Source organism: Drosophila obscura, unplaced genomic scaffold (genome assembly GCF_018151105.1).
Source record: "Drosophila obscura isolate BZ-5 IFL unplaced genomic scaffold, ASM1815110v1 contig_179, whole genome shotgun sequence".
Taxonomy (NCBI): Eukaryota; Metazoa; Arthropoda; class Insecta; order Diptera; family Drosophilidae; genus Drosophila; species Drosophila obscura.
In genome coordinates this window covers 6,644,807-6,659,071 of record NW_024542766.1, presented here as the reverse complement: position 1 = coordinate 6,659,071, position 14,265 = coordinate 6,644,807, and the positions used below count along the sequence as shown (strand labels likewise).

General features: G+C 40.6%; 3 protein-coding genes and 1 long non-coding RNA gene across 4 annotated transcripts in view; 2 read left to right on the top strand and 2 right to left on the bottom strand.

Annotated features, from left to right (window-relative positions):
* The window catches only part of LOC111076302 (beta-1,4-glucuronyltransferase 1), a 66,453-nt gene extending 58,482 nt beyond the window's left edge, over positions 1-7,971 (bottom strand). The window contains exons 1-2 of the mRNA XM_022370049.2: positions 7,766-7,971; positions 80-137 (exon numbers count right to left, since the gene is read on the bottom strand). The gene's annotated coding sequence lies outside the window, so the exon portion shown is untranslated. The remainder of the gene's footprint in view (positions 1-79; positions 138-7,765) is intronic.
* Positions 1-9,825, top strand: part of LOC111076306 — a 68,782-nt gene extending 58,957 nt beyond the window's left edge. The window contains exons 5-6 of the long non-coding RNA XR_005967624.1: positions 9,454-9,546; positions 9,647-9,825. This is a non-coding gene — a long non-coding RNA (uncharacterized LOC111076306). The remainder of the gene's footprint in view (positions 1-9,453; positions 9,547-9,646) is intronic.
* Positions 9,826-10,652: 827 nt separating this feature from the next.
* LOC111076296 lies at positions 10,653-12,048 on the bottom strand. The gene is made up of 2 exons (XM_022370041.2): positions 11,764-12,048; positions 10,653-11,696 (listed from the first exon to the last, which is right to left on the bottom strand). The coding sequence occupies exons 1-2, from the start codon at positions 11,973-11,975 to the stop codon at positions 11,000-11,002; spliced, it is 909 nt and encodes a 302-aa protein (XP_022225733.1). The 5' UTR covers positions 11,976-12,048; the 3' UTR covers positions 10,653-10,999.
* A 125-nt stretch (positions 12,049-12,173) lies between these two features.
* LOC111076298 (GATA zinc finger domain-containing protein 10) lies at positions 12,174-14,161 on the top strand. The gene is made up of 3 exons (XM_041592340.1): positions 12,174-12,685; positions 12,766-12,990; positions 13,028-14,161. Exons 1-3 carry the CDS (start codon positions 12,360-12,362, stop codon positions 13,929-13,931), a joined length of 1,455 nt encoding a protein of 484 aa, XP_041448274.1. The 5' UTR covers positions 12,174-12,359; the 3' UTR covers positions 13,932-14,161.
* Positions 14,162-14,265: the final 104 nt, after the last annotated feature.

Genomic DNA, 14,265 nt, shown 5'->3' with positions numbered 1-14,265 from the left:
TCCGAAGCAGCTGTTACTGTGATTCTTTTATGCAACATGAAACCCAGCAAATACGTTCACATTTAATTTAAAAACTCACCTTATCAAGGAAGAATGTAAAGCAGTATCCGAAGCTTCTTGGGCCCTGTAGGGTTAATCTGAAAAATAATAAAAATCACAAAAGAAAAATAAAATTTACAACTTAAATGTGAAATTTGTTCGTTAAGAAAATTCGTTGAACATATTAATTAATTGCTGAATACATTTTTTTCACATATTAAAAAAGTCACACAAATTTGTCATATCAATCATACGAGTCTCTAATTGTAGACGACGGCCATAAAGTTGTCAAGTAATTAATTTTAAATAGTTTTCTAAACTGTCACATGACAAGTTGCTAATTGATTTGTTATCTCAAGATAGCACAAAGAAATTTCAATTCAAAATAAAAAAAATAAAAAAATGCTGCACTACCTGATATTCTACTTATATTTTGTTTAAGCAACCAAAAATCGATCCAACACACAAATTCCAATTAGGGAAAAAACAGTTTTTGGGCTACTGGGAGGATCATGTTCCAAAAATAATTCCTCCCACTTGGAAATAACAACAGGAACATTAACATAATTACTTTTTTCACACAAGCTACGTGATATGGATAACTTTTTGTGGGGGTGGAGGGGGCAAAACTATTTCTTTTGTGTCGTAAACATCATTAGCGCACGAAAAATAGAAGGAAATGCAAAAGGAAATGGAATGGTGCCGAATGGGGGGAGAACTATGCAAATTTCAATATTATTTCCATTATGCTGGGTTCTTGGAACAAGTTTTTAATGAATTACTAAAGTTTTGTGCAAAAGGAAATGTAGGAAAATGCTTTACAAATTGCATAGATCTGTGGAACAGTGAGTCCTTCTATTAGGAAAGGTATTCCGCACATCCATGGCAGGATTCTATTGCCTTTTGATAATCCCTATATATTGATTTAAGATCTCTCAAGACCCTAATCTACATTTTAGCCTGATATATATAATATTATTTATATTTGCCCCATCAAAAGTGCAATGCCTTTTAGCTCGGAATGGAGCTATTATTTGTATTTTAGACAGCAATCAGGAAACCTTTTCCTTTATGGGTTATTGAACCAACACGAATCAAAATAGAAGCTGAGCAAGAAACTGAGCGTCAGTTTGATTTTAGATTTTTTGATGCGTGTGTCAGTCGGTATTAAAGCAACGATTGCCGCCACCGAAAAAAACCAGCTAGAAATGCTAATTTTGTTGTTTTTGTTGTACAAACCATGAACTTGACTGCGGGGCCCAAGAATATTAAATCCCCAGCTAAATGGCCAATTTATGGCCTTAGACTGGGGGCTTAATTATGCAGATACGTTTAAAGGGAATTTTGAAAGATACCTTGAAAGATTTGATTTAAAAAGATTTGGTAAGCCGATGAAATTAATCAAAAATTTTATAGACAATCAGACACGGCAAATATTAAATATTTTTATTATAGAAATACGTGATTAATAAATGGCCTGGTGCTATCGATAAATTTCGTTGCGATAACTTTCTCGATATTCCTTATTTATGCCACACCTAAACACCTCTGATTAGCCTTGGCTTGGGTTGCCTTGGCACCATTTTCTCTGTGTGAATTACTATCCGTAATATGTATGCTACCGCGGGACACCCTTATCCTGGGGGTTAAGCACATTCCATGCAAATTCAATCAACCATAAAACATAAGCACCCGCACACCCCCACACACCGCTCGACTGGACGACCCACACACGCATGTCATGCTGACGCTGACGCTGACATGCCCTATGGCCACGCCTCCACCCGCCCTGTTTCTGTTGAGGGGCGCTGCAAAGGTGTTGGCGCACCTGCAACCCACCGCTTTCAGCCCCCCCAGGAGTTGTCTGACTGACAGTTTTTGCGTGCCTAATTGTTAAAGGAAGTGAAGAAAAACAATTCGTTGTCATGACAGACATATCCTGGAGGGCCCAAAAAGAGGTATAAATAGGGTCCATCCAAATGTTAGAATTAACCAGAGGTTGAGTGCATTAACAAATTTAATAAATTACCAAAACAAACGAAGGCCCCCCAGAGACCCCATTCCCATGCCAAATAAGAAAGGAAAACTCTTCAGGCAGGATGCCCCTCCTCTTCCCATTAAGCTTCAGCAAAGTGTGAAACATTTTAATGCAAAAAGTGGGGGAAACCCAAGCGAATATATTGATGAGAAGTCCAATTCCCGAAAAAACCCAAAAACGGAGCTGTCCAAATGGAAATAATACCAAGGGTCAAAAACAGGAGCGGATTGTCAAGGGAACGGTTTGAGCAACAATAGATTTAGGGCCAATAATAAAAATACCCAAGAGTATTTATTAATGGGAAAATTTATTGGCAAAATAATACATTTTGAGTACATTTTTATAATCCAAGAAAAGGTTCCCATTAAGTTTTCATTCATTTTGCGTTGCCTATTTCCTAACCGCATCCGCACCTGTCCTTTCAACATAAAAATCCCAAACCCCACAGAAGTTAAACTTTTACAAATGACTGAATTTCTTTTGGGGGGTGGGTGTTTTCTGGGGGGGGTCTAGTAGGAAAAGTGTAAAAGGCAAACGAACGAGAAAACAAAATGCACAAAAATGCTTATTTGCGGTTAACCACAGCAAAATGGTAAACCAATACCAATAACGGAATGAAAGGAAAGGAAAGGAACGGAAACGACCTCTTAACCAACTCGATCTAAGCTTTATTTACATTTTGTTGCTCAAGGCAGCAGACCCTGGATTAATTCAAGTGTAAAGTGCAGTTGTTTTTGTTTATACAAAAAATTTAACCTTTAATTAAGTGTTGTACTAGGTTCTGCAAAGAGTTTTTAAAGGGGGTGATGGTGCTTGGATTAACTTTGGTCATTTCCTTAGAGAGGATACCTTAATGATGAGAACTCTCTGTAGGTAAATACAGAAAGGCAAACTTGAACAGGGCTTGCTCTTACGCCAAGTTTAAGGCCATCAAAATGGTACAGAAATCTGTTAAGAACTTTGGCTCACAGACCTTGAATATTGCTCCAGTGTCTCTCCTGCTCAGACTCTCTTTTTCTTTTTCTCAAAATACTCTGAGTAATAATAGAAATGTTTCTATGGCAAAAGAATTTCTTTTTGCCTTTCCACTTGACTGGTTCTTCAATTAATAAATGACTTTGACTTGTGCACAAAACGAAAAAAGTAAATATGATAAAGAGAAAAATTCAAATTAATGCTGCAGTTAAAATTTCCAGACAGTTTGGCAAAAATGTTGGCCCCCCTGTTTGACCCCTGTGAACCCACCGAGTGACCCCACGGCTACAAAGCCCCCCCACCCCAGCTCAAGCGACACGCGCTCTAAAATGATAAATGTTGTTATTGCTGTTGTCGCTGCTGTTGTCGCTGCTGTTGTTGTCGCCATGACAAACAACAAATTATGTGTGAATGCATGTGAATGATGATGTGAATGATGTTGTGAATAAGTTACGTCAGTGGAGAGTCAGAGGAGTCTTCTGCAAAAGTAGCCAAGCAACATTTATACTCGTTTCGGGCTTTAAAATGGGTCAACGGGCACAGGCAAAGGGGAAGATTTTTGTATTAATTGTTTGGGCAATTTATTTTAGCATTGCAAATATTATGAAGGCCCCCCTTTATCTTCGCTGTTTAATTATCTAAATTTAAAAATATTCTTAGCATATTTTTCATTCTCATCTAGCGATCGGGCAGATACCTAAAATAATTTTCGCTTTCATTGAACTTCGCTTTTACGTTGGAGATCACATATGTATTTTACGCTCTCTTGGCAGTAGCTGCCATCTCCACATATGTTTACCCCTTTCCCAGGGCGATTCATTGTCCAACATCATCAGGGGACTACATTTGAAGCAGCTATAAAGTGACTGCCGTTTGCTATGGACTTCCGCTTAGGCCTTTTATGTGTACAAGATGTACTGTATAATTGTTGCCTGTTTATCAAGAAACTAGAAATGATGCCGAGCGCTTATCGAGACGGCGGCCCTCCCTCTGGTCACCGAGTGACGGCGGCAGCCACCACGTAATCCAAAACACTGCAATGCGTTGGTCTCCAGTTGTGCCTCTAGTGCCTTCCTCCTATATTCTTCTTATCAACGTTTTATGCGACACGTTAGAATTTTAGATGGCAGCGACACTCAGAGGGAGAGGCAGACAGCGCACCAGCAACCAAGAATTATATATGAGCAGGCATCTCTCTCTTATGTCTCTTATTCTGTGGCTCACGTGCTTGGCAAATATTTGTCATCGTTTGAGAAATGAAAAACATTTGTTCAATGGCTACTTTTATTAGTCTATCCTTGAATGATCTTCACAAGAAGGTGGGAACAATGCTCCACGAGCACACACAGAAATACAATACCGTCTGTGTCTGGCAAATATTTATACTAGCAATTGATCAATAAAGATGTTTTCCCACAGTGTTCATACTTTAATTGATGCACACAAATTGATTGCATATTCATTTTGCTAATGAGTTGAATGTTTGATAAGGCAAACAGATGAAATTGTTCAAATTTTGGGCAATCAAAATGGTGCTGTGCAATGGTGCTATCGAAATCGTGTTTATTGATATCAGAGTGCATTATTTTCAAGTGAAAAAAACAAAGGATTCGAACAAAGAATTATCAGTAAAAATGTACAATGAATCAATGACATCCAATAATGATGGATGGATATTTCAAATAACATTTCAATTAAAAATCCAGCTAAAACTCGTAAAAAAAAGGCTAAAAATACACCTAAATCTCAACGGAATTGTTTCTATTTTCACCCACTAGAAAATCAAAGCACATTCTCAAAGTTTTCAGGTAAATGCCGCAACGTCTTTTCATTCAAAACTCAAAGAATTATTTTTCTTATTTTTGTTTTTGTCTTTCCATTAAAATCTATTTTTAAATGACGCGCGCATAAATTAAAATTAATTTCTGTACAGCGATATTTAGCCAGCCGCAAACGATGAAAAGATTTATGTGGTGTCCCTATGGCTTTTTAATGGCCTTGTTCAGCAATGATTAAACACATATTTTTAATGTGTTAACAAATGTTTTGTTAATGTGTTAAATAAGCTGGCAATTGGCAAGCAAATTGGTCAAAAATTTTGGTCCCAACAATATGGATGGAAGACCTAAAACAACATTCCATTAGCGCACATTTGTTTCACCCCTGGGACTTCGAGGGAATGGGCACTTCTTATCATTATCTTCACATACAGTAGTTTCAGCCAAAAAAAAAAATAATGTATGGTTATCTATGAAATTCCACTTGAAAAACACTCGGCAATGTCGTGAAAAGCCTACACCTGATTAATTATGGAGTGGGAAAGGTCTTCATAATTATCTTTTAATGCGAATAAATACAGTGAATGCTCTTTGGACTGGACACTAATGGTTCTGGCTTGCACAGGGCTGTTTTATTGTAGTATTTACACCTAAATTCGGTTGATTTACACCTAAAAAATCAAATCTGGTGCTTCGTTCTTTTGGGTCAAAATTTTTTTTCAAATGATTTTGCGAACTGAAACATTTCCCTTTAAAAAGAAACATTATTCTGTTTGTTTTTCATTTTTTTTGTCTTTTTTTCCTTAATATATTCTTTTAATATTTATTTATATTTTTTCCATTAATGAAACTACAAACTAAAGCTTATACATAATATAATTTACAATCTAAGTTATTCGAAATGTGTCTTTGAGCTTTTTTTTATTATTATTTATTATTTGTATTTATTGAAGCTATTTTTGTCACATATCTTTCTCCTAAAAATATAAGTATTTAATGACAATTACGAAGGGGAAATAGGGAAAGGAAAACAAACATGTGGAGAAAGACAAACAATACATAAACATACAATACAAATATCGAATTCATGAATGAATGAACGGAACTTTTAGTGGCGATAGAGAGACTGGAAACATGAAGCGATAAACTGACTGCTTTCGGCTGACTGCTACCCTTTCCGTGTAGTATAATATAAAGTCTAGTGGAAAGAAAAGACAATTTCTTTATACCATTTACCACAATAAAACTCTGCTGTTGTGCAATATTTTTTCGTACACCTTGGGGATCGTAGCTTCCCTTGTAGCTTTCGTTATTCTTAAACCGTTTGCCAAAACCTATCATACCTCACCACCTCACATCCAGAGAGTATCAAAATACCAACATTCTCCCTCCCCCGTAACCAGCGGAAAACGAAACGAAAGTCAAATGAGCAAACAACTATCACAAAAAAAAAAAAATTTAATGCAGCACAACAATAGCGCCAGTTATACATAATACTCGCAGTAGATATCAAAATTTTATTATTATTTTCTGTTTGATTAAATAAACTTACATCACACAAACACACATACAGGGAAGGGCACTAAGCCAAACACAACACACACACACACACACAAACGTACTCGTGAACACGTGTAAAAAGAAGCAACAACCCAAAACAACAACAAAATGCAATTGGCGATGATTTTGGATAATTGTAATTTTGTTGTTGTTTGTTGTTGCACGAATTTGAAATTTGATTTCTTTTGATATTTTCTGCGGTTTTTGGTTTTTTTCTCCGTTTATTTGATTAATTTTGTTGGATTTTTTTTTGGGTGAAAATAATAGAAATCGCGTTACATTTTTGTTGTTGCTTTTTTTCTATGAATGAACGTATGGTCAGGGGAGAGGCGTGTAACGGGGCCGGGCGATTAAATAAAGAAACAACAAAAACCACACATAAAAGGCGTGACGCTAAGAGCAAGAAGAGCGAGCGGGTCGGGTCGGGCCGGGCCGTGCAAGAGGAAAGAGAGAAGGCGAAATGAAACGGGTTTTTGGAATACCCTTTTTGCGAGCGAGAGAGAGAGAGAGTATTAACTATTTTGATTAGATGTTGTCGAACCAAAGAAGGTCGATATGGGAAGTTATAATATTCATGATCTGGCTGAACAGTCGCGGGGATATAGCCATGTCCGATGTTACTAAATTAATTGTTTATTGTAGCAACACTGAGAAAGCACAATTGGATGGGCAAAGAAAGTGTTTTCCTTTAAAGATAATCCATGCTAAAGTTCAGCATTATTTTTCCAAACGTTGCAACCTAATTCTGATAATTTTATATCAAAACTCTTTGAGTTTGTCAGACTGCTGCCATTTGGCAGGGTACCGCAAACTTCGACTCCCGCGTGCCAACCTGCTTGTTATTGTTGTTGTTGTGTGACTTTGGGCTAAGTAAAAGAGAGGCAGAGAGAAAGAGAGATAAGCTAAGATCCAGAATGTAAGCGCAAAAAAGGAAAAGATTTTTTTTACACCCAAATGCTAAATGTTAGTTGTGGGGGGACAACACAAAGAGAAAGAGGGAGATGGGCTGGTGTTGCCGCAGAAAGAGAGAGAGAAAGAGGGGGGGGTAGACAGATGGCCAAGAGAGTCGTCGCCAGCTGATGCAGCGGCAATAACAACGAAATTTCATATTGGGAATGCCAGCCAATTTTTGTGTGTGTTTTGTTTCTCAAACAAACACAATCCGACAGCAAACCCAAGCAAACACACAAAACACAGACAAACACAGCCACTCTCAACAATCACATGTAAATTAATGCATTGCATTTGTTTTTCTATTTGCAATTACGGATTTTTGGTTTTATTTTTGGGATATGCGAAATTTATTTAAGAGCCCCGGCCCCGTCCGTGTCGCTCTGTCACGCTTCTCCTTTTGGCTTTCTCTCTCTTTACACACCTTCGAACACACACGCACTTGACGCTGCCGCTGCTGCTCTTTCTCTCTCTTGTTGTGTTTTTTTTTTTGTTACGTTGTTGCTTTTGTGTTTGGCGTAATAAACATTTTTCTTATTCGGCCCGACAATGTCTGTTTCACGGATTTGTTGTGAACGCGCGCGAATAACGCCCGCACGACACGACGAATGCAAAAGAAGAGAACCAATTGAAATCGGAAAGAGATCCACAGCATATAAAGTTTATAATAATGTGCTTGCGAGTAGCAGCCGGCCACATGGCATAAATATATTAGGTACAGCCTACAAATGGCCTCTTTCGAGGGACATAATTCAATTTATAACAAAGCATTATCATGTGCGCGAGGCAACTCAAAAATAATAGAAAAAGAAACAAAAAATCAGATATTTATTATTTTGTAGCAAAAAATTTGTTTTTCGTAAACGACACTATCCGAGTATGACCTTTTTTCAGTCAGAAGGAAGAGACTTTTTCAGTCTTTAATTATCCGAGTATGACTTTTTTCAGTCAGAAGGAAGAGACTTTTTCAGTCTTTAATAATCCGAGTATGACTTTTTTCAGTCAGGTGGAGAGAGACTTTTTCAATCTTTATTTTTCCCCAGTTTGGTTTATGAGAGATGAGAGAGAGATAGGGACTTTTTTTCAGACTTTTTCAGTCACTACTACTCTCTCTGTTTACTCTATATAACAGACTTATTCAGTCGCTTCGAGACATTTTTTCAGTCTTTAATTACCGAGAATGACTTTTTTCAATCATTACCCGGGGCAGTACTTGAACTCATGATGTTTCAAGAAACTGGGGAATCTGGCACCCAGCACCCACCACCATTACTGACGAGAACTTACTGCTCATCGCCATGGTAGGGCCGAAAGAAAAGCGTGTCAATTGAATATAAGAACGGGCCTTGCCACGTCATCAGATTTCGTTTATGTTTTGATTTTCCATCGTATTTTAATAAGGTATGCATTTAATTGCTTTTATATAGAATATATTCATATAATGTGCACTATTTACCCAACACTAGTGGAATGTGCTACCTACTAAGTAGTACCTATATATTACTAAGCCCTGCGACTGGAATAGTAGGACATGAGGAGAGTCAAAGAGAGACACATTCCGAACAAGAGAGAGCGTGTAAATGCTCCTAAAATGTAGTATTTTCTCTGGTATTTAACAGCTGTTGCCATTCTGATACATAGAGGGCGTCTTTGCTAGAGCGCGCGTTTTAAATAAATAGTTTCTTTGACTGCGATTCTTTAATTTCCGTTTATTGAAGCCAATTTTAACAATTTCTTTCCGCATATATGCGATTTAAAAATTGTAAGCCATTTTTGTTTGTTTTAAATAACAATCTTACAGGAAAACCCTTTTTAAAGGAGCAAAACTCATATTTGTATTTTGTATTTTCCATCCTAGCGCGACAAGCATATAAATACTTATAAATTAAGGCGCTAGTCACAACAATTCTAAAAGTTATTAACATTAAAAAAAAAAAAAAATTCAGAATACATAGAAACATTTTAGAGTAATTACAGTTAGAATTATAATTGAACTTATGTACTAACATTATCGAAAACAGATTTTTTGGTTGTCCTAATCCTTCCAACCCATAGCCTAATGCTATTTAGCACCTTGATAACTTTAAATATTAAATATTTCCTGTTTTGCAGTGTCGTGTTGCACAGATATTTGTCTTAGAGATGCAGAACTATCAATTAGAGCATCACTCAAATGGCCACAGATTTCACAATCTCTAATTGGACGTAATTGCCTTGCCATCGTTCTGCGTTCTGCATTCTTTTTAACTTTTCTTTTTTTATACATGTCCATGTCCCCACCACGTTCATGTTGATGTACCATTAGCATTGGATTGGCGCTTCCTATCGCACCCCACACTGCTGCACTGGCCGGCAAGCAGTCAATCAATCAATCATTGCCTCGTTAAGCAGAACTTTTTTGCAGCTAAACATTTCAATCTTTTTCGCTCTGATGCCACTGAATCGGGTAAGTAGATACATCTCGTTCTTGCTTCATTTTCTTCATTCCAGAATGGGTTTGCGCCTGCTGTGGACCAGTGATGGAAATTTAAGATTTATTTAAATGATTGTGCTCAGATTTATATTCTAAAATTTCATTTAATTTTCTGCCGCGCTTTTTATACAAAAAAAAAAACAATTTTGTGAACAGCAGCGACTTGGCCCCAAAACGAAAGTACTTTCAATTAAAGCCAGATGGGACGTTCTAACGGTCTCTTATCAGAAGGCAATTAATTTTGCACGCAAAAACGAAAAATTACTCCGCCACAGGAAATTTACTTTCACTCTGACCAACTGGAATAGAGGGGTGAGGGAGTGGTAACCACTTAAGGGTGGCAGGCCAGACTGGTGTTGTTTTAAAGAATTTTCAAAATGTTGCGGGCGTGGTGCAGTTGGCTTAGGAGGCCGATAGATAGTAACTATAATTAAATAATTGAAAGAAAGAACAGCAAACAAATTTTATAATATTTTTGAACACGCTGAAAATTTGAGAGACTCTGAGGGATGGATGGAAAAATGGGTGTAATGTAACAAAATGCTACATGTAGAATTTAAATGTAGCAGCGGATTTTAAGAGATTTTCTACTACCTTTAAATCGAATATAAAGGATCGATCTGAATGGAATAAAACCCCTTAAACATAGAGATAATTATCTATTTAATTGAAACCCTGTCTGCAGTACATTTGCATTAGAAGAAATAACTTCAGTCAAATTAAAATTTCCAATTCTGAAAATATATAGATAAACGATTCCATGCCATGCCACATATCGAACAGTTTTATATACATATGTATTTATTTAGAAAATATCTCCAAACGAAAATGAAATAGTAATTTCTCTTTTTTTTTTGGGCTTAAAGGGCGAATCCAAAAATAAACTTAAAAATAAAATTTCTTCTTTGCTTCATGCAAATTGTTTCGAGGCTTAGGTCTACGTAGTTATTAAACTGAAAATTAAACTAAAATAGTTTCAGAAATCTCTTCTCTATAGCTTCGTTGTCAATTCATTTTGACTAGCACTTAAATGAGAAATTAATTAATCCAGAATATAATGAGAACGTAATTGTAAATCTTCGGTTCGCTACAATAGCCTAGAAGGTGCCTTTGTACACAATTAAAGCTAACTATTCAATAGATCAACGAGCAGGGGGGCTTTGAGGTATGGCGAGCGACTGGTGGCTACTCCTCAGTGCTTTTAAAGCCCAGGCGATCAAAGTGGAGCAGAAAGACCTCCTGCTGATGCATCCAGAGGTCGAGGGTCTGCTCCAGCTCATTGTATTGCCGCTCCTTGAACTCCAACTCCAACTGGTTGTTCTCGTTCTGCCGCTCCAGTTCACTGTTCTGCATGCGCAACGCCTCCAGTTGGGCCAGCGAGATCTGGCCCATGCGCGGCAGTATGCTGCGGCGGCCGCGTCGCTTCTTTGCATTGTACTCCATCTGGCCATTCGCACCCATCTCCATGCGCTCGTCCAGGGGCAGCTGATAATTGGCGGGCGTCAGGGGTGTCCGTCGCTTGGTGCTCTCTGCGTAGATTGGACTGTTTGCGTCGTCCGCCTCAAGCGGCTTGGGTTCAGTCTTGACTGTGCTCTGGGAGGAAAGGTACGATTGAGGTGTTGGTGCTGGTGGGGCCTCCAGGAAGGCACAGCCATCCGGATCGCGCTCAAACTTCACAAACGGCGCCCTGGACATGGAGCTGGGAATGTTGGGCAGATCCGGTTGCTCGCTGCGCACCCTCATGGCCGCCGACTCGAGCACATTCTGGGCCAGGTGCATGTCCGCCGTGGGTCGCTTGGGTTGGAAAAGGCAGTCGACAAGCGGGTATAGACGCCATTCCGTTACATGCTCCGGATTGCCCTCCAACCGACTGCGTTCGGTTCTGCAGGCCAAGAGAAATGTTAGTGAAAGTCTTGCACTGGCAGCTGGCAGTGCCTGGTAATACTCACAAATACTTATTGCGGTAGCTATTGATGCGACGGCGAACCTCCTGTTTGTTCAGCCGAATGCCGCATTGCTGCATGTTCAGTGCAACGTCGCGAAAGATTGGCAGATTGTCGCCGTACGTGGGTATCTGGCCGAGATAATCACGCCACACCCGCACCATGGTGGCCTCCTCCATGGTGGTGTAGTAACGCAAGCGCGTATGCTTTCCGCTCATGATGTTATTTTGGTTTAATTTTGTGCAATTCGTCCAAACATTTCCGTACGTGACTGAGCACCAGCACGCGGTCGGCGTGAAAATGCCAAAAACGAATATACCGAAAACAATGGCGACAAAATACTAACGCAATGCACTAGTGCATTACCTTTTGGTATTTTTGCAGTATATTTATGTGGATCAGAGGGGTATGTTTTATTGATTAGTCCGCGGTCACACTATTTATCACTGTTGTTGATTTTTTGTGCAAAAAATCTTTTTGGCTTCTCAAATTTCGGAATGCATCCAATTATTGTGTAATTCTGTGCGTGCACACCGAAACGGAAACGTGGACTACACTGCACTGCATCGAAGTAACGTCGCACAACGTCTGCAGCGGTGCTTATGGACTACGGCGGCGGCGGTGGTGGTGGTGGCAGCGCAGCCGGCAGCGGGACGAACAACGCCGAGGCGGCGTCCGATCTGAACATGTGCGGGGGTCAGGATATGCTGGAGGGCAAGGCCAAGGAGAAGGCGCGTCGCTACTGGACGCCCAGCGAGGAGGAGCGCCTCTACGAGATCTGGGGACGCGACAACTGGCGTCTGACGCGCAACGGCAAGAACACGATATTCTTTGCCCAGTGGGCGGAGGAGTTGCGCGAACGTTTCGGGGTGGATGTGAAGCCCGAGGAGATACAGATGAAGGTCAACCAGACGCGGGCCAAGTTCAGGTGAGTTTGTGCATCGATCGACAGTCTCTTTGCAATTGATTTGACTGTAATCCCTCCCGCCCCGTCTATGGATTGTGTAGGTCGGTGAAGAAGCAACTGCTGTCGGATCCCAGCAGCTATGGCAATCGCTGGAAGAAGTACGACATTATCAATCGGATACTGAAGAATCTGCACAGGCCCAAGGATGCCGAACCCTTGCCACCGGCTGCAATGCTTAACAATCGCGACATGACGCCGCCCAGGGACGACATGACGCCAGAGCAGTTGCAGCTGCAACAGCGACAGCAGCAACAATTGCAACAGCAGCCAACAGCACAGCCGCAACGACAGCAACAGCAGCAGCAGCAGCAAAGGTCTCAATCTCACCACAGAGGCGGCGGCCAGCAGCTTCTACAACAACAGCAGCAATAGCAACAATAGCAGCAGCCACAATAACAACAACAACAACACGGCTGGTGGCGGCGGCGGCGGTGGCGGTGGCATGAGCTTCAATACGGAACTATTTACGGATCAGTACGATGAGGCGGTGAAGCAGGAGTACGAGGACGATGAGTATCGCTCGATACCCTTCCAGGAGCCACTGCAACAGTATTCGCCAGCCGAGCCAGCTCAATTGCTCGAACTGCAGACGCCACAGCAGCTCCAACAGCAGCAGCTCCAGCAGCAACAATTTCAGCCTGGATACGGGCAACAGTTTCAGCAGCAGCAGCAGCAGCAGCAGCTGTCCACAGATCAGCAGCCGGCAGCACAGCCGCAGCAGCAGCAGCAGGCAAATCTCTACAGCAGCAGCAGCAGCAATGGCACCAATAGCAACGCAAATGCCACCGCACCGAACATCAATCATCAGCCGATCACCGCCGTGGCGTACATCAACAGCAGCAACAACACAATCAGTGTGGCCACCAACGCCAATGGCGGGTCTGTCGGCGGAGCCTCACCAGCACCGGCACCACGCAGGCGCGGCCGTCCCTTTGGATCATCGAATACGCTGGCGGCCGACTCCCTGGAGGCCCTCTACATGGAGGAGGTGCGTCGCAACACGCAGCTGATTGCCGAACAGACAAAGATATCACGTCAACGGCTGGAGCTGGAGGAGCGCAAGCTCGACCTGATGCAGACCTTCTTTCCCAAGGTGCTGGAGAATCAGACGATGATACTGAACCGCTTCATGCAGTGGGAGTCCCGACCGCAGCCGCCACAGCAGATGCACCACCAGCCACCAGATTCCGGGCAGCCACACCAGTGAGGAGCCGGTGGGGCCGAACAATTTTGGACATTTTTTCTAAGCAAATCAACGAGTTTGTAATTTTCAGGACGCGCGCGACGCCTTACAATTTGTCTACATTTTTTTGGGAATTGTAACTGTAAAGTCGCTTTGGTGTGTCCTACGATTATATTAATACCCTACAAATTAACAAAAAAAAAAAAAATAATTATACATACATACAAACAAGCAAAAAAGTGTTAATATTAAGAATTAAAGTAATAAAAATAAAAATAAATACAAAGTAAACGAAATTTCGCTCCTTTAAGGGTATTTACATATTCGGTGCGCCTTAATTTGCTGCCCGTGTATTATA

Excerpts from the sequence above, each read along its gene's own strand:
- LOC111076298 (XM_041592340.1), top strand. The coding sequence starts at position 12,360 with ATGGACTACGGCGGCGGCGGTGGTGGTGGTGGCAGCGCAGCCGGCAGC. Across the intron at positions 12,686-12,765 it reads CAGACGCGGGCCAAGTTCAG|GTCGGTGAAGAAGCAACTGC; the intron begins GTGAGTTTGTGC and ends TGGATTGTGTAG. Across the intron at positions 12,991-13,027 it reads CAGCAACAATTGCAACAGCA|CAGCAGCAAAGGTCTCAATC; the intron begins GCCAACAGCACA and ends CAACAGCAGCAG.
- LOC111076296 (XM_022370041.2), bottom strand. The coding sequence starts at position 11,975 with ATGAGCGGAAAGCATACGCGCTTGCGTTACTACACCACCATGGAGGAG. Across the intron at positions 11,697-11,763 it reads AGCTACCGCAATAAGTATTT|AACCGAACGCAGTCGGTTGG; the intron begins GTGAGTATTACC and ends CTTGGCCTGCAG.